The sequence below is a fragment of the Hemiscyllium ocellatum genome, chromosome 4 (assembly GCF_020745735.1).
Source record: "Hemiscyllium ocellatum isolate sHemOce1 chromosome 4, sHemOce1.pat.X.cur, whole genome shotgun sequence".
In the NCBI taxonomy this organism is placed as follows: Eukaryota; Metazoa; Chordata; class Chondrichthyes; order Orectolobiformes; family Hemiscylliidae; genus Hemiscyllium; species Hemiscyllium ocellatum.
In genome coordinates, this window is record NC_083404.1 from 2,687,702 (window position 1) to 2,706,343 (window position 18,642).

The window sequence follows — 18,642 nt, forward strand, 5'->3', positions numbered from 1 at the left end:
ACTGTTCTAATTGGTGCAGGGTAAAGTCACTAGCAGTGACACAAAAGAAACCTTTTTACATAGCATACAATTTGCATCTGGAGTGTAATGGAGACAGTTTCAACCATGGCTTTCCAAAGGCAATTGGGTGATCATCTGGGGAAAGAAAACACTTACAAAGCTCTGGGGAAGGGGCAGGAGAATAGGTCTAGCTGATGTTTCACTGGGAGACCCACCATGAAACAGTGAGCTGAATAGCTTCCCAATATTCTATCCATTCTCTGATTTGGTGGTAATCTATTAGACACCTATCCTTGTGCTTTTGCCAGGTCTTTGTTACCCTTAGCTATGTGCAGGGAAAATGCATAGAGCAATGTGTAGATCACTTATAGTACCATTTGTTTCCTACTTAGTTTGTAGCAGGTTATGTTTTACCTCACATTGTTTATACATAATTTGAGTGAAAAATCAATTCACAGATTGTATACCTGGTTCATTTTCTTTCAAGGGCCCACTTGCATGGGGGAAATTCCACTTTTTGGAAGTGTTAGGCCTTGGAATGTGGGCTGAAAATGTGTTGCTGGAAAGGCGGAGCAGGTCAGGCAGCATTCAAGGAGCAAGAGAATCGACGTTTCGGGCATGAGCCCTTCTTCAGGAATGAGGAGAGTGTGCCCAGCAGGCTAAGATAAAAGGTAGGGAGGAGGGACTTGGGGGAGGGGCATTGGAAATGTGCTAGGTGGAAGGAGGTTAAGGTGAGGGTGATAGGCCGGAGTGGGGTGGGAGCGGAGAGGTCAGGAAGAAGATTGCAGGTTAGGAAGGTGGTGCTGAGTTTGAGAATTGGGACTGAGACAAGGTGGGGGAAGGGGAAATGAGGAAACTGGAGAAATCTGAGTTCATCCCTTGTGGTTGGAGGGTTCCTAGGCGGAAGATGAGGCGCTCTTCCTCCAGCCGTCGTGTTGCTATGGTGTGGTGATGGAGGAGTCCAAGGACCTGCTTAGTGGAGTGGGAGGGGGAGTAGAAGTGTTGAGCCACGGGGTGGTTGGGTTGGTTGGTGCGGGTATCCTGGAGGCGTTCTCTGAAACGTTCAGCAAGTAGGCAGCCTGTCTCCCCAATGTAGAGGAGGCCACATCGGGTGTAGCGGATGCAGTAAATGATGTGTGTGGAGGTGCAGGTGAATTTGTGGCGGATATGGAAGGATCCCTTGGGGCCTTGGAGGGAAGTAAGGGGGGAGGTGTGGGCGCAAGTTTTACATTTCTTGTGGTTGCAGGGGAAGGTGCCGGGAGTGGAGGTTGGGTTGGTGGGGGGTGTTCACGGAGGGAGTGGTCTTTTCGGAACTCTGATAGGGGAGGGGAGGGGAGAGAAATATATCCCTGGTGGTGGGGTCCGTTTGGAGGTGGCGTTCTTCCTTTTCCGCCGTACCAACCAGTACCCTTCCACTGACACCTTCCTTCGACTGACTGAACTGGTCCTCACCCTGAACAACTTCTCTTTCCAATCCTCCCACTTCCTCCAAACCAAAGAAGTAGCCATGGGCACCCGCATGGGCCCCATCTATGCCTGTCTCTTCGTAGGATATGTGGAACAGTCCATCTTCCGCGGCGACACTGGCACCACCCCCCACCTTTTCCTCCGCTACATCGATGACCCAATCGGCGCAGCCTCGTACTCCCACAAGGAGGTTGAACAGTTCATCCACTTTACCAAAACCTTCCACCCCGACCTCAAATTTACCTGGACCGTCTCAGACTCCTCCTTCCCCTTCCTAGACCTCTCCATTTCTATCACGGGCGACCGAATCAACTCGGACATTTACTATAAACCGTCCGACTCCCACAGCTACCTAGACAATATCTCCTCCCACCCTGTCCCCTGTAAAAACGCCATCCCATGTTCCCAATTCCTTCGTCTCCGCCGCATCTGCTCCCAGGAGGACCAGTTCCAATACCGTATAGCCCAGATGGCCTCCTCCTTCAAGGACCGCAGATTCCCCCCATACATGATCGGCGATGCCCTCCACCGCATCTCCTCCACTTCCCGCTCCTCTGCCATTGAGTCCCGCCCCTCCAATCGCCACCAGGACAGAACCCCACTGGTCCTCACCTACCACCCCACCAGCATCCATATACATCACATCATCTGTCGTCATTTCCGCCACCTCCAAACGGACCCCACCACCAAGGATATATTTCCTTCCCCTCTCCTATCATCGTTCCGAAAAGGCCACTCCCTCCATGACTCCCTTGTCAGGTCCACACCCCCCCCCCACCAATCCAACCTCCACTCCCGGCACCTTCCCCTGCAACCGCAAGAAATGCAAAACTTGCGCCCACACCACCTCCCTTACTTCTCTCCAAGGCCCCAAGAGATCCTTCCATATCCATCACAAATTCACCTGCACCTCCACACACATCATTTACTGCATCCGCTGCACCCGATGTGGCCTCTATATTGGGGAGACAGGCCGCCTACTTGCTGAACGTTTCAGAGAACACCTCTGGGACACCCGGACCAACCAACCCAACCACCCCGTGGCTCAACACTTCAACTCTCCCTCCCACTCTGCCAAGGACATGTGGAGGCTGGGAGGAAGAGCGCCTCATCTTCCGCCTAGGAACCCTCCAACCACAAGGGATGAACTCAGATTTCTCCAGTTTCCTCATTTCCCCTCCCCCCACCTTGTCTCAGTCCCAACCCTCGAACTCAGCACCACCTTCCTAACCTGCAATCTACTTCCTGACCTCTCCGCCCCCACCCCGTCTCTGGCCTATCACCCTCACCTTAACCTCCTTCCACCTATCGCATTTCCAATGCCCTTCCCCCAAGTCCCCCCTCCCTACCTTTTATTTTAGCCTGCTTTGCACACCTTACTCATTCCTGAAGCAGGGCTCATGCCTGAAACGTCGATTCTCCTGTTCCTTGGATGCTGCCTGACCTGCTGCGCCTTTCCAGCCACACATTTTTAGCTCTGATCTCCAGCATCTGCAGTCCTCACTTTCTCCTTGGAATGTGGGTACAGCTGGTATGGCCAGCATTTGTTACCCATTCGTACTTGTCCTTTAGAAACAGGTGATGAGCCATTTTCTTCAAACTACTGCAGTCACTGAAAATACTTCCATTGTTGGATGGATAGTTTTAAGATTTTGAATGAGCAGAAATGAAAATATGGATTGTTTATCCAAGTTAAGCGAGGATGTGACTAGGAAACATAGAAAATATGTGCAGGAGTAGGCCATTTGGCCCTGCGCCACTATTCAATACGATCATGGCTGATCATGCAGTCTCAGTATCCCATTCCCACCCTCTCCCATACCCCTTTTATTCCTTTAGCCAAAAAGGCCGCATCCAGCTCCCTCTTGGATATGTCTAACAAACTGGCCCCAACAGCTTCCTGTCGGAGAGACTTCCACAGGTCCACAACTCTCCGAGTGAAGAAATTCTTCCTCATCTCAGTCCTGAATGGCTTACCCCTTATTCTTAGACTGTGACCTCTGCTTCTGTACCTCCCCAACATTGGGGACATTCTTCCCCCATCTTTCCTGTCCAGTTCATCAGGATTCTACATGTTTCCATGGATTCCCGTCTCATTCTCCTAAATTGCAGCTAGTAAAGCCCAGATGGTTCAGTTTTTTTCTCGTCTTCAGCCCTGCCATCCCGGGGATCGGTCTGGTGAATCCTCACTGGACTCCTTCAGGAGCAAGATTACCCTTCCTCAGACTAGGAAACCAAAACTGCACACAATCCTCAAGGTGTGGCCTCACCAAGGTCCTGTTTAAGGTGCATCTTGTTGGATACATGAATGGGAGGAGAATAGAGGGATAGAAACCGCATATGGGCAATAAAAAGCAGGTTAAATGAGGATCAGGAATTGGCGCATGCTTTGTGGGCTGAAGGGCCTGTTCCTGTGCCAGTTATTGAATTATAGAATCATAGAATCCCTACAGTGTGGAAACGGCCCAACAGGTCCACATCAACTCTCTGGCGAGTATCCCAAACAGACTCATTCCCCTACACTATTACTCTACAATTCCCCTGACTAATGCACCTAACCTAAACATGCTTGAACACTATGGGCAGTTTAACATAACTAATTCACCTAATCTGCACGCTCTTACACCATGGGAGGAAATCGGAGCACAATTTGAATTGTATTTATTCTACAGTATTGTATTATATCCAGCACCACTGATGGAAAGGTTTAGGGAGGGCATTCCAGAACATATGACTGTGGCAGCTGAAGGGAGAGCCATTAATAGTGAAACGTAGAATGCATGAGAGGGTAGAGTTAGAGGAGCGCAGAGATTTCAGCGATTTGTTGGGCTGGACGAGGTCACGGATCTAGGGGGCACTGAATTATGCTAATGTGCCTTTTAGCCCCAGCAGGGTATCTTTACAGATGTGTTATCCCTCGTAGAAACTCAGATGTGGGTAACATAGCATTGAGAGATCTAACTGAGCTCACAAATGCATGTAAATATTAAAGTCACAGGCATTTTGTGTCTGGGCTGACAGCAGGTTAATCAGTGACGAGCAGTAGCCTACATCTCTCAGCATGTCATGCATCAAGTGGCCCTAGTTAAGCTGGAGTCAGAGACCTTTTCACCCTCAGTATTTCTGCAGGTTTTTTCCCGGTCATTATCCACGATTTTGGAAAATCTCAGACGAACACGGATGATGCTTTCTCTGGAATTTGTGTTGTCTATCAAAGTTCTAGCAGCTCATCAGGAAATAGATCCAGGGGAAGTGACGACACAAGGGAGGTGCTGGAAGTAATTTCACCCTTTAATACCTTTACTGACCCAGAGCACAGGCATCTAACGTTTAATACATGCTTTTATTAAAATGAGCAAATGAGGTTCAAAGTCATTTTATTTTCATAAAACAAGGAGATGAAAAAGTTTATTGGAATGTGCTTTGAGATCTAAAGAATAATTCCATGATCAAACATTCCTAGTGAGGAAGCTGTGCTTATCAATGAATACGGTAACCTTATCTCTGACCTACGATTGCTTCATGCCTCGTCCCCTCTGACAGTAGACAATAGGTGCAAGAGCAGGCCATTCTTCCCTTCAAGCCTGCACCACCATTCAATATGATCATGGCTGATCATCCTTAATCAGTATCCTGTTCCTGCCTTATTTCCATAACCCTTGATTCCACTATCCTTGAGAGCTCTATCCATCTATTTCTTAAATGAATCCAGAGACTGGGCCTCCACTGCCCTCTGGGGCAGAGCATTCCACACAGCCACCACTCTCTGGGTGAAGAAGTTTCTCCTCATCTCTGTCCTAAATGGTCTACCCCGTATTTTTAAGCTGTGTCCTCTGGTTCGGCACTCACCCATCAGCAGAAACATGTTTCCTGCCTCCAGAGTGTCCAATCCTTTAATAATCTTATATGTCTCAAACAGATCCCCTCTCAGTCTTCTAAACTCAAGGGTATACAAGCCCAGTCGCTCCAGTCTTTCAACTTGAGATAATCCCGCCATTCCAGAAATTGACCGTGTGAACCTACGCTGCACTCCCTCAATAGCCAGAATGTCTTTCCTCAAATTTGGGGATTAGAACTGCACACAATACTCCAGTTGTGGTCTCACCAGGGCCCTATACAGCTGCAGAAGAACCACTTTGCTTCCATACTCAATCCCTCTTGTTATGAAGGCCTGCATGCTGTTTGCCGCCTTCACTACCTGCTGTACCTGCATGCTTGCCTTCATTGACTGCTGTACAAGAACACCCAGATCTCTTTGTACTGCCCCTTTACCTAAATTGATTCCATTTAGGTAGTAATCTGCCTTCCTGTTCTTGCCACCAAAGTGGATAACCAAGGGACCTTGGAGCTGATGACCCAAAGCATTTACTGCATTTGTCTTAAATCCTTAAGATTGTGGGTTTGAGAGGTGCATTTGAGAAAACCTAGAGGAGTTTCTGCACTACACCTTGTGGATGGTGCACACTGCAAACCTGGTGAGACAGTGATGGAGAGTGTGAACATTTATAATAGCTGTTGGGAGCTATCCATGTGAACTCCTTGTCTTGAATAACTTTTAGCTTCAACTGGTGTTGGAGTTGCATTTATCCAGGTCAATAGAGAGTATTCCATCAAAATCCTGACTTGTACCTAAGAATGTAAGAAATAAAAGCAAAAGAAGGTTATTCAACCCCTTATACTTGTGCTGTATAACAAAGCTGGTTTGATTATGGCCTTGACTCCACTTTCCTGCTTTGCTCTATTAGCTTTCAAAAATCTGTTTAACTTGGCTTTTAATGTATGCAATGTATTCATTGCTCTTTGCAGAAGAGACTTCTAAAAATTAATTGCCTCCTGTAGATAAATTTCTCCTTTGTCTCCCTTATATATAAACACGACTAATTTTAAAACGGTGTGCCTTTGTTCTAGATGGCCCCAAGAGAGGAAATATCTTTTCAACATCTGCCCTGCCAAGGTCCTTCTTCTGAATCTTCTCATTCTTCTAACCTGGAGAGATCATAGGCCTGAGCTACTGCACCTTTCCTAATAAGAGAGAGCCCTCATCTTTGTCATCAGTGTCATTTCCCTTCTCTGAACTATTTCCATCTAGGGTATGTCCCTCCCACAGAATGTGACCAAAACTATACAATGCAATGTCACTTTGTAGAGTTCTCTATATTTTTAAATTCCATTCTCCTGGCAACAAAGGCCAGCAGTCCATTTCCCATCCTAATTATTTGTTATATCTGTATGTTGGACTTTTGGCAATTCACATACAAAAATCACCAGATTAGTCCGTACTGCAGCACATGATTGTCGTCTTCCATTTAAGATCAATGTGCTTTTCCATTTTCCTTCCAGAGGTCCATATTTTCCCACATGATATTTCACTTGCCAGTTTTTTTTTGTCCAGCCATTTAACCTACCTCTATCTCTTTTGCAGACTGTTTGTACGCTCCTCATAAATTGTTTTCCTATCTCTACTTATATCATCAGCAAATTTATGCACAATTTCATTTGTCATTCACGTAGTTCATAAAAAATTTAGGCTACAGCTTGATAACTGAGGCACTCCATTAGCTGTTGCCATTTTGAAAATGGCAGTTATCCTGAATCTCTACATCCTGTTAGACAACAAGTTTGCCATTCATGCTGATATATCACCCCACACATCTAAACTCTTCACTTGTCCAGTAACCTTTTAGGTGGCATCCTGTTGAATGGCTTTTGGAAAACTAAATTTACTATTACTTATTCATCCATCCTGATGATATACTTAAAAAAAAAATACGGTTGTCATTTTCCTTTTGCTGCAAGTGTGTTGATTCTGCCTGATGGTATAATTTTCTAAATATCCTGAAACTGCCTCTCTTGCAATTTCTCAATGACAAATGTGAGACAAAATAATCCATAGTTTCCTGGTTTGGGGTGAGGGGGCAAAGATATAAAAAAGACCCTATGGGGCAAGTTTTTCACGCAGAGGGTAGTATGTGTATGGAATGAGCTACCAGAGGAAGTGGTGGAGGCTAGTACAATTACAGCATTTAAAAAGCATCAGGATAGATCTATGAATAGAAAGGGTTTGGGGGAATATGGGCCAGGTGCTGGCAGGTGGGACTCGATTGGGTTGGGATATCTGGTCGGCATGGACGAGTTGGACTGATGTACACTCGAAACAAAGAAAACTTACAGCCCAGGAACATGCCCTTCGGCCCTCCAAGCCTGAGCTGCTCCAAATCCACTGCATGAAGCTATTGTCCAATTCCTAAGGATCTGTATCCCTCTGTTCCCCACCTACTCGTCCATCTGTCCATAAGCACCTGAAATGAATCTACGTGCCTGCCTCTACTACCCCTGCTGGCAACGCGTTCCCGACACCCACCACCCTCTGTGTAAAGTACTTGCCGCGTGTATCCCCCCTTAAACTTTTCACTTCTTACCTTGAAAGCGTGACCTCTCATTATTGAATCCCTCATGCTGGGAAAAAGCCTACCTCTGGCAATCTTGTCTTTACCCTTCAGGATTTTGTACACATCAATCAGGTCCCCCCTCAATCTCCTTTTTTTCTAATGAAAACAAACCTAACCTCCTCCAACCTCTCTTCATAGCGAACACCTTCCATACCAGGCAACATCCTCGTAAACCTTCTCTGCACCCCCTCCAAAGCGTCCACATCCTTTTGGTAATGTGGCGACCAGAACTGTACACAGTATTCTGAAAGTGGCCGAACCAATGTCTTGTTAAATTTCAACATGACCTGCTAGCTCTTATACTCAATAGGGTATGATGGACTTGCACTCCCAGATCTCTCTGCTCATCAACTTTTCCCAAGGCTCTTCCGCTTACTGTATAGTTTGGTCTAGAATTAGACCTTCCAATGCATCACCTCACATTTGCCTGAACTCCCATCTGCCACTACTTCTCTGCCTAATTCTCCAGTCTATCAATATTCTCCTGTATTCTTTGACAGTTCCCTATGCTTACTGCTATTCTACCAATCTTTGTGTCATCTGCAAACCTGCTGATCATACCAACAATGCCCTCTTCCAGATCATTTATGTATATCATAACAGTGGCCCCAGCACTGACCCCTGTGGAACACCACTGGTCACCTTTTTCCATTTCGAGAAACTCCCTTCAATTACTACTCCCTGTATCCTGTTGCTCAACCAGTTCTTTGTCCACCTAGCTAGAACACCCTGCACACTGACTTCACTTTGTCCATTAGTTTAACCATGGGGAAACCTTAGCAAACTCCTGACTAAGGTCCATGTTTATGACGTCTACAGTCCTTCCTTCATCTATCAACTTGCTCACTTCCTCAAAGAACTGTATTAAGTTGGTAAGGCGCAATCTCCTCCCACACAAAACCATATTGCCTATCACTGATAAGCCTATTCTTTTCTAAATATAAATAGATCTCATTCCTCAGTACCTTCTCCAGCAACTTTCCCACCACAAACATCAGGCTCACTGGTCTGTAGTTAGAATATCCCTACTACCCTTTTTGTGCAGGTGGACATTAGCAACTCTCCAGTCCTCCAGAACTTCACCTGTACAGCATTCTGTTCTGAGGATATCTATTACTTATGCCCTTCCTACTTAAGTGTTTGACTTTTCCCGTGCAATTGTTAAACTAAACGTCAGGCATAAAGAGAAGTGTTAAAAGTGTAATTTTCCAGAAATGATTTTGGTGGAGAAAAGTGGGTGAGGTTATCTTGTCAGGATATCCTTACAGTTCATATCAAAATCAATATTAATTCCTTACTGTCCACAGGTGGTGCCAAACTTGCTGCGTTTCTCCATTTTTTGCTTGTTTGAAAAATCCTCTTCCATTGTTATTATTTATTCTGTTGATGGAGAAAGTTCAGCAAAGTAACATCTATTCCTCAAGCTGACTTTCAGGATGTGGGTTGTTGTGAAGATCCCTGACTGAAACCAAGCTATACTAATACACTGACTTGGTTTAAATCCTCAGGGATAGAATTCAAAATAAACCAAATCGGTGGGCAAGTCGCCCTGTAAGTCTCCAAAAGTCAATGCGAAAAATCAAAGGCAATAATGCAAATATAGTTGGCCCTGTATGTGAAACTTGGCATCACAGTTGCTTCATTGCAAACAGCAAGTGCAGGTGTATCATTGAGAGCAGAAAGAAGATGCAAAGTTTGTTTGGAGGACTAGCAATCTTGGGAGAAGTCACCATGTATAAGCACTTTTCCTCCAATCTCACATTCTGTCTCTCCCATGTTTGCTGCTTAGGCTCCAACAGGCAAAGTTTTTCTCTCTTGCTGCTTCAGAAGCAAAGTCTGTGATTGGGAGAACAGGAAAGACTAGAGAGAGGGACGTTTGATTGGGGTGGTTCTGTTGACCATTAAATTTATGCATCTTCCTGGAGATCTATGAGAAGAAGCAGAGCCAAAGAGAGAAATTGGAGGAATCGACCAGTACACCCTGTAACAATACCTGTGCAGATAGCTGTACCAGGCCTGCTCCCCAAGGAAGACAGCAGCTCGTGGAGAGAGCGCCTGTCTTATTTTACATTTCCTGTGACATTGGGGATATTCCTGAGAGGTTGAATGTATTGATTGGGCTCCATTTTGAAATGATTTTTTTCAATCCTCAAGGCTGATTTAATGGCTGACTGTTTTGTTTCTACAATGTAGACCTTTTATGGAACTGACTTGAGTTCTTTATCAGTGACATTTTAGATCCTCTGATGGATCTGCTTTAGATATGTTTCTTAACCTGATTGTTTCTGACCTGGTGGATAACTGTAACTGTGGAATAACATTATGCTGTAAAGGTCATAACAGTCCGAAATCTGACTCCTGTGTAGTGCTCATTTCAGTTGAAGTGTTGGTAGTGCTTCATTTTTGGATCATTGGGACCTTTTCAGGTGTAGAAATGACCTGTGGATGGGTTCCATCTGAATTGGAAGGTGACCAATATTCTTGTCGGGAGATTTGCTAGTGCTACTCAGGAGTCATTAAACTAGTCAGGTTGGTAGAGTTGGGGAAACCGAAGCAATAGTGAGAAGGCTGAGGCTGGTACAGTAGAGAAGCAAGCCATTCAAGACCTTGACCAAGAACAAGGTAAGATTGCATTTACTTCAATGCAATAGGCCTTTTTCCCTTTATTCACTCGTGGGATGAGGGTGTGGCTTGCTAGACAGCATTTATTGCCTAGCCTCAGTTGCCCACAGGGCAGTTGAGAGTAACCACATTGCTGTGGGTCTGAAGTATGGCTTGCATGTGACCTGGTAAAGATGGCAGTTTCCTTCCCTAAAGGACATCAGTGAGCTACATGGACCTTTCCAACAGTTGATGATGGATTGAAGGTCATCATCAGACTCTTAATTCCAGAATTTTTTTTATTGAATTCAAACTTCATCAATCTGGCAAGATTCAAACCTGGGACCCCAGACCAGTAACTGGATCTTTGAATTAACAGTCCAACGATACTCTCCTTGACAGGTAAGGCAGATGAACTGAAGGTGTGGTTGAGAACATGGGACTGGCCATCACAAATGTGGCTTCGGGATGGACTGGACTGGCTGCTTCATGTTCTGGGCTTTAGGTGCTTTGGAAGGATAGAAAGGGGGCTAAGAGAGGAAGGGGGGTGTAGCAGGCTTGGTTAGGGATAACATTGTGACTGTACTTGGAAGATATTCTTGGGAGATCACCAGTGAAGCTTTGTGGGTGGAACTGAGTAACATGAAAGGGATGATTACCTTATTGGGGTTGTGTTATAGCACTCTCTCCTTCTCTCCTCCACCCACCCCCCCCCAACCACCACCACTACTCCCCACTCCCCACACATAGTCAGCAGGAAATTGAAAAGCAAATACATGAGGAGACCTCATATCTGTAAGAATAATAGGGGTCTCATGGTCAGGGATTTTAACAGACTACGGTACAAGAAAACTATCTTCAATATGCAGATGTATCTAGTAGAGAAGGAGCAATCTTTGATCTTCCATTGGGAAATAAGGCAGGATGAGTGACTGATGTCAGTGTGGAGAACTTTGAGGCAAGTGATGATAATTATATTAGTTTTAAAATAGCTGTAGAAAAGAATATAATTCATCAAGAAGTTTAGAGTTCTAAATTGGAGTAAGGCAAATTTTGACAATATTAGACAAGCACTTTCAAAAGTTGATTGGGAGAGGCTACTCACAGGTGAAGGGACAGTTGGGAAGTGAGAGACCTTTAAAAATGAGATAACAAGAGTTCAGAGACATTATGTTCTGAAGGGCAAACCTAGTAGGTGTAGGGAATGCTGGCTGACTAGAGAAATTGAAGTTCTAGACAGAAAAAAAAGCATGTGCCAGGTATAGACAGCTGGGATCGAATGAATCCTCAGAGTGTCAGGGCAATAGAAGTACACTTAAGAGGCAAATTTAGGAGGGCAAAAAGGGGACATGAGGTAGTTCTGGCAAATTGATTTAAGGAGAATCCAGAAGGATCCTATAACTATATTAAGGATAAAAAAGTAACTAGGGAGAGACTAGGACCCCTTAAAGACAAGTAAGGGTGTCTTTGTATGGAGCCACAGGAGATATGTCAGATACTGAAGGTGTATTTCACATCAGTATTTACTGTGGCGAAGGACATGGAAGGTAAGGAACTTGGGGGAAAAAAAGTCATGTTTGAAAAAAGTTCTTGTTACAGAAGAGGAGGTGCTGGAGGTCTTAAAAAGCATGAAGATAGATTCCTGGACCCTGATCAGGTGTTTCCCAGACTTTTGTGGGAAGCTTAGAAAGAGATTGTTGGGCCCATTGCTGAGATATTTCGACAGCCGTGGGTAAGGTGCCAGAAGTCTAGAGGTTGGCTAATGTGGTGCCATTGTTTAAGAAAGGCTGTAAGGAAAAACCAAGGAAGTGTAGACCAGTGATACTTGCATCAGTAGTGGGCAAGTTTTTGGAGGGGATTCTGATGGACAGGATTTTCATGTATTTGGAAAGGCAAGGACTGATTAGGGATAGTCAACATGGAGCATAGATCATTACAGTGCAATCTAGGCCCTTTGGCTCTCGATGTTGCACTGACCTGTGGCACCAATCTGAAGCCCTATCCTACACTGTTCCATTTTCATCCATATGTTTATCCAATGCCCTTAAAGTTGGCAAGTCTACTACGGTTGCAGGCAGTGCATTCCATGCCCCTCCTACTCTGAGTAAAGAAGCTACCTCTGATATCTGTCCTTTATCTATCACCCCTCAATTTAAAGCTATGTCCCCTCATGCTAGCTATCACCATTCGAGTAAAAAGGCTCTCACTGTCCATCCTATCTAACCCTCTGATATCTTATGTCTCAATTAAATCACCTCTCGACCTTCTCTCTAATGAAAACAATCTCAAGTCGCTCGACCTTTCCTCATAAGACCTTCGCTCCATACCATGCAGCATCCTAGTAAATCTTCTATGAACCCTTTCCAAAGCTTTCACATAAGTAATCTAATCTAAGCTAATCTTTCTTATAATGCGGTGACCAGACTGTACACAATACTTGCCAAGTGCAGCCGCACCTGAGTTTTGTACAGCTGCAGCATCACCTCGTATCTCTGAAACCCAATCCCTCTACCCATAAAAGCTAACATACTGTATGCCTTCTTAACAACCCTATCAACCTGGGTGGCAATTTCCAGGGATCTATGCAAATGGACACCAAGATCTCTCTGCTCATCTACACTACCAAGAATCTTACCATTAGCCCAGTACTCTTTATGCTTGTTGCCCCTTCCAAAGTTAGTCATATTTGCCACCTCTTAGCCCAGCTCGGCAGCTTAGCTATGTCTGTCTGTAACCTGCAACATCCTTTAGCACTATTAACACACTTACCAACCTTAGTGTCATCAAATTTTGTAAACCATCTTTCTACACCCTTTATCTAGGTCATTTATAAAAATGACAACCAACAGTGGCTCCAAAGCAGATCCTTGCAGTACACCACTGGTAACTGAACTCCAGGATGAATATTTCCCATCAGCCACCACCCTCTGTCTTCTTTCAGCTAGCCAATTTCTGATCCAAACTGCTGAATCACCTTCAATCCCATTCCTCCATATTATGTGCAGTAGCCTACCATGGGGAACCTTATCAAGTGCCTTACTGAAATCCATATACACCGCTTTACTCTCATCCACCTGTTTGGTACCTTCTCAAAGGTTTGTGAGGCATGACTTACCCTTCACAAAAATGTGTACACTATCTCTAATCAACTTTCACCTCCTGTAGATGATTATAAATCCTATCTCTTATAACCCTTTCCAACACATTACCAATAACCGAAGTAAGGCTCACTGGTCTATAATTACCAGACTTGTCTCTACTCACCTTCTTAAACAAGGAGACGGCATTTACTATCCTCCAGTCTTCTGGCACTGTTCTTGTAGACAATGACAACATAATGATTAAAGCCAAAAGCTTAGCAATCTCCTCCCCAGCTTCCTGGAGAATCAGAGGATAAATCCCATCCAACTCAGCTGACTTATCTATTTTCATGCTTTGCAGAATTGCTAACACCACCTCCTTGTGAACTTCAATCCCATCTAGTCTAGTAGCCTGTATCTCTGTATTCTCCTCGACAGCATCCTTTTTCCATTGTGAATACTGACGAAAAATATTCATTTAGCGCTTCCCCTATCTCCTGACTCCATGCACAACATTCCACTACTATCCTTGTTTAGCCCTAATCTTACTGTAGTCATTGTTTTATTCCTGATATACCTATTGAAAGTTTTAGGGTTTCCCTTGATCCTATCTGCCAATGACTTCTCATGTCCTCTCCTGGCTCTTTTTAGCTCTCTCTTTGGGTCTTTCCTGGCTAACCTGTAACTCTGAAGTGCTTTGAGCCTTCAAGTTTCATCCTCACATCAGCTGCCTCCTTCATCATGACAACAGATTCAATATCTTTAGTAAACCATGGCTCCCTTGTTCGACCACTTCCTCTGCCTGGCAAGTACATACTTATCATGGACACACAGTAGCTGTTCCTTGAATAAGCTCCACATTTCAATGGCTTTGGGTGTGTGGGAAATCATGTCTCATTAACTCGATTGAGTTATGTTTGAAGAAGTAACGAAGGTGATTGATGTAGGCAGAGGAATCAATGTCTGTGTCGATTTGAGTAAGGCATTCAACAAGGTTCGACATGGTAGACGGGTTATTAAGGTTCGATCACAATTGGATACAAAGTTGCCTTAAAAGGTAGGAATCGAGGTGGTGGTAAGAGAGTTGTTTCTCGGACAATGGACCTGTGACCACCGCTGTGCTGCCAGAATCGGTTCTGTGTTCACTGCTTTTTGCTATTTATATAATAATTTGGAAATGCATACAGGAGACATATTTAAAAAGTTTGCAGATGACATCAAAATAGGTGGTGCAGTGGACAGCGAAGAAGGTTGCCTCAGTGCAATGGGATAATGATTAGATGGGCTCATGGAATGAGGAGTGGCAGATGGAGTTTAATTTTGATAAGTGAGAGTTATTGGATTTTGGTAAGGAAAATCAGGGCAGGACTGACTTATTAACAGAAGGCCCTTGGGAAGTTTTGCCCAACAAAATAACCTTGAGAATCCGGTGCACTCCAATCTTGAAAGTGGAGTTGCAAGTAGACACTGGTGAAGAAGACATTTGCTTGCCTTCATTGGTCTCAATGTTAAGAGCAGAAGTTGGAATGACATGTTGCAGCTGTGCAGGATGTTCATGAGGCCTCTTTTAGAACACTATATAATTCTGGTTGCCCTTCGATAAGAAGGATGTCATTAAACTTGAGAGGGTGCAGAAAAGGATTTACACGGATGTTGTCAGGGCTGGAGGATTTGAGTTATCGGAAGAGGCTGAGTAGACAGGTTTTGTTTCTCTCCCCGGAACATCAGAGGCTGTGGGGTGGCGTTATAGATGTATATAAAGTAATGAGGGGCATGGATAGGGTGAATAGCCAAGGTCTTTTCCCTGTGGTTGGGAGTCCAAGACGAGAGGGCATAGGTTTAAAGTGAGCAGGGAAAGATTTAAAAGGAACCTCTCTCAGAGGATGTTAGATGTATGGAATGAGGTACCAGAGGAAGTAGTGGATGGAGGCTGGTACAAATACAATATTTAAAAAGTAAAGGATGGGTATATGAACAGGAATGGCTGAGGGATATTGGCCAAATTCCGTCAAACGGACTAAGTCCGGTCCGACTGTCAGGTCAGCACAGACAAATTGGACCAAAGGGTCTCTTTCTGTGCTGCATGACTGACTGTATTGTATCCCTCACCTAGGGAGAGGCAGAAAACATCAGTCTCCGTTCATACTGCTCTGAATTTCTATTAACTCTGAAGGGAAAATTGAGTGTTTAATGTCTATGGTTGCTCAGCATCACCATTGGAAACTCGAGAAAAAGAAGATAGGTTACAACTAAGACAGCAAAGAATGGATCTGCCATGTTCTTCCTTGCATCCTCCAATGAGAATGAAGCATCAGAGCACCACTGCCGATGATTGGGTAGCTGAGGGTGTGAGGTCTCTGAAAACCAAGTGAAAGCTACCAAAAATCAAGCGGTGCTCAATTAAGATTAAGCTAGGCATTTTTATTTTTCTGTAAAGCAGTCCTCGAAAATAAATAATGTTTTGATCCCTGCTTGCAATCCTGATCTTCACTCTGTACACTAGCTTCTGTCCAGAGCAGCAAATCTCTATGGTCATTTTGCAACATCGATCTGCCAGCCCTTGCTGTTTCTCTCTCAAATTCTCACACTGAACCATCTGTGACAGAAAGTATTGAATTAGAAACAGAAGTAAGCCATTCAGCTCTTCAAGTTTGTCCCCCACCATTCAATAAGGTCATGGGTGATCTATTTGTGTTTCAACTTCAAGATTTCCATCAATCCCCAGTGACCTTTTGATTTCCTTGTCCAAAATCTGTCTACCTCACCTGAAAAATATTTTACCTAGTAAAACAATGGAAGACCTTCCTAATCTTTAACACCTGAACCATTTATGTCAGCAGATAGCAGAATCAATTATATGGCTCCTATTCCTCCATTTGCTCTAAATTTTTAAAGATACAGTCCCAAACCATCACAACCTTATGAAAGCTTTACATGTCATGACTGCAATTCTTTTTTTCCTTGTGTCCAGGTAAGTTTGCAACATTGATCACTTTGCTCTTGTATCAAGCTTGAATATAACTTATGGTGGTTTATTTCCAAATAAACAGATGGCCTTGACCTTAAAAGGCTGTTTGTTAAATTTGCATTACAAAACTCAGTGGTGTTTTTCCTCCCTCCCTTTGCCTTATCCTATCAACAGAACCATCTATTCCTTTCCAGCTCATGTTTCCCTTAATTTTCCACTAAATGTATTATGCTGTGATTCTTGCGTCTTGTTATAGTCAATTCAAACCAGTTTGAGTAAACAAGTTATTTCTCACTCCCTCCTATTTTTGTTACTAGCCATTCAAACTTTACTCACATTAACTGGCAAGCATTTTTTTCAAATGTAATCCAGTAAACAATGCCAAACACCATGTGAAGAGAGAAGCAGAGTAAATGTTGCAAGTTGATAACCTTTTACTGGCAACTGGAAATGTTAATTATGCTTCTCTCTCCAACCTGGTGAATATTTCCAGCATTTGCTGTTTGTTCTTCAGATTTCCAGCAATCTGATAAATTTTGCTGTTGGATTAGGCCAGTTAGAGAGATTATAGAGTTGATTCTAAGCTGCTTTTACCTTGACTGTAATCAGTGTTCAAACTACCTGATACAAAAAATAGTTTAAAGTCTCATCCATCATTAGTATCTTAAGCACAACTTTACATGCACCAATTTTGTTTATATCTATTTTAATGTTAGTAACTTGGACTGCCACATTGCAATCAATGTAAACTAGATGTTGACAGCTAACTGTTGCTAATGTCCTAGAATATATTATAAGCTGGGTTTTAGTTAACCAATTCCATTCTAATTTTCAGAAACGCCGCTCTAGCCGACAAGTGAAAAGAAAGAGATACACAGAGGATCTAGAATTTAAAATATCTGATGACGATGATGCAGGAAAAGATTCACCATTAAGCACTTCACAATCTGAACAGGTATTGGTCACAAGTCAATAACTGCTAACAATCTAGATTGTTTCAATGAGTTGGACAATTTTCAGCGTTTTCGTAAAGTGTGATATAAATATAAGACATTTCAATATTTTCCCTTATCTTGTGTGAAATTATACGTGAATAGTTTTAATCATAGTTATCAAGCTTTTTTAAAACACAAAATTTGTTGCATTTTATAAGGGGCCAAAACTGCTCTAGTCCTTCAGATGTAGTCTCCTTGTACAGGTGCAGTGTAGCTTGCCTGCTCTTATGCTTCAACCCATTTGAAATAAGAGCCAACTTTGGAGTCTTTGGAATTCTATCTGCCAGAAGTCTGTGGCAGTTCAGTCTTTGAGTGCATTTGAGGTAGAGGTTGATAAATTTTTGGTTATTAACAGCATGAAGGGTTAAGGCAATAGTGAGAATAATTGGTATTGATGTACAGGTTGTTCTGCTAATACGCACGTTTCATCAATGTGAATCACTATTGCAACTTGTGAATTGGAAATGCTGTTTCTAAAGTGCAATCTTTTAAAATGTGTGTTGGCTGTAACATGAAGAATATGTTAGCAACACACTAAGCACTGTTTCTAAGGCGCAATTTTTCTGTAACACAGGGTTGTACGAGAACACAACCATCGTGTTGTATAACAATTGACCTGATCTTTGATCAATCGCAACAGCTGAATGAAAGCTTGAATGAACTGCGGATGCTAAATCAGAAACAAATATCAAAGTTGTTCAAAAACCTCCAAGTCTGGCAGCATCTGTGAAGAGAAATCAAAGTTAATGTTTCGGGTCCTTTACGCCAGTTTAGTAATTTCCAATCACTGGATCCAAAACGTTAACCTTGATTTCTCTTCACAGATGCTGCCAGACCTGCTGAGCTTTTCCAGCAGCTTCGGTTTTTGTGACAGCTGAATGGCCTGGTCCTGTTCCTATATTAGACAAGCAAGTATGAAATATTCTAATTAGATTGCTGCATTTAATCCATTATTGTCCCTGATTTTATCACTTTTCAATCCTTTTCAGTATCAAAAACTATAAATACCTGATTAATATGTTCACTTGTAATATAGCTATTGGTTAATTCAGATCCTTCATACTGGCCGGCACCTGAAACTG

The 18,642-nt window shown here is 43.4% G+C and overlaps 1 protein-coding gene across 3 annotated transcripts in view; it reads left to right on the forward strand.

Annotated features, from left to right (window-relative positions):
• chd7 (chromodomain helicase DNA binding protein 7) overlaps positions 1-18,642 on the forward strand; it is a 343,180-nt gene that overhangs the window by 155,863 nt on the left and 168,675 nt on the right. For 2 of the 3 annotated variants that reach the window (XM_060822645.1, XM_060822642.1), the window contains exon 5: positions 17,401-17,520. The exons of the other annotated variant lie outside the window; for it this stretch is intronic. In XM_060822645.1, coding sequence (XP_060678628.1) covers positions 17,401-17,520 — 120 coding nt within the window. The remainder of the gene's footprint in view (positions 1-17,400; positions 17,521-18,642) is intronic. 3 annotated transcript variants of the gene reach the window in all.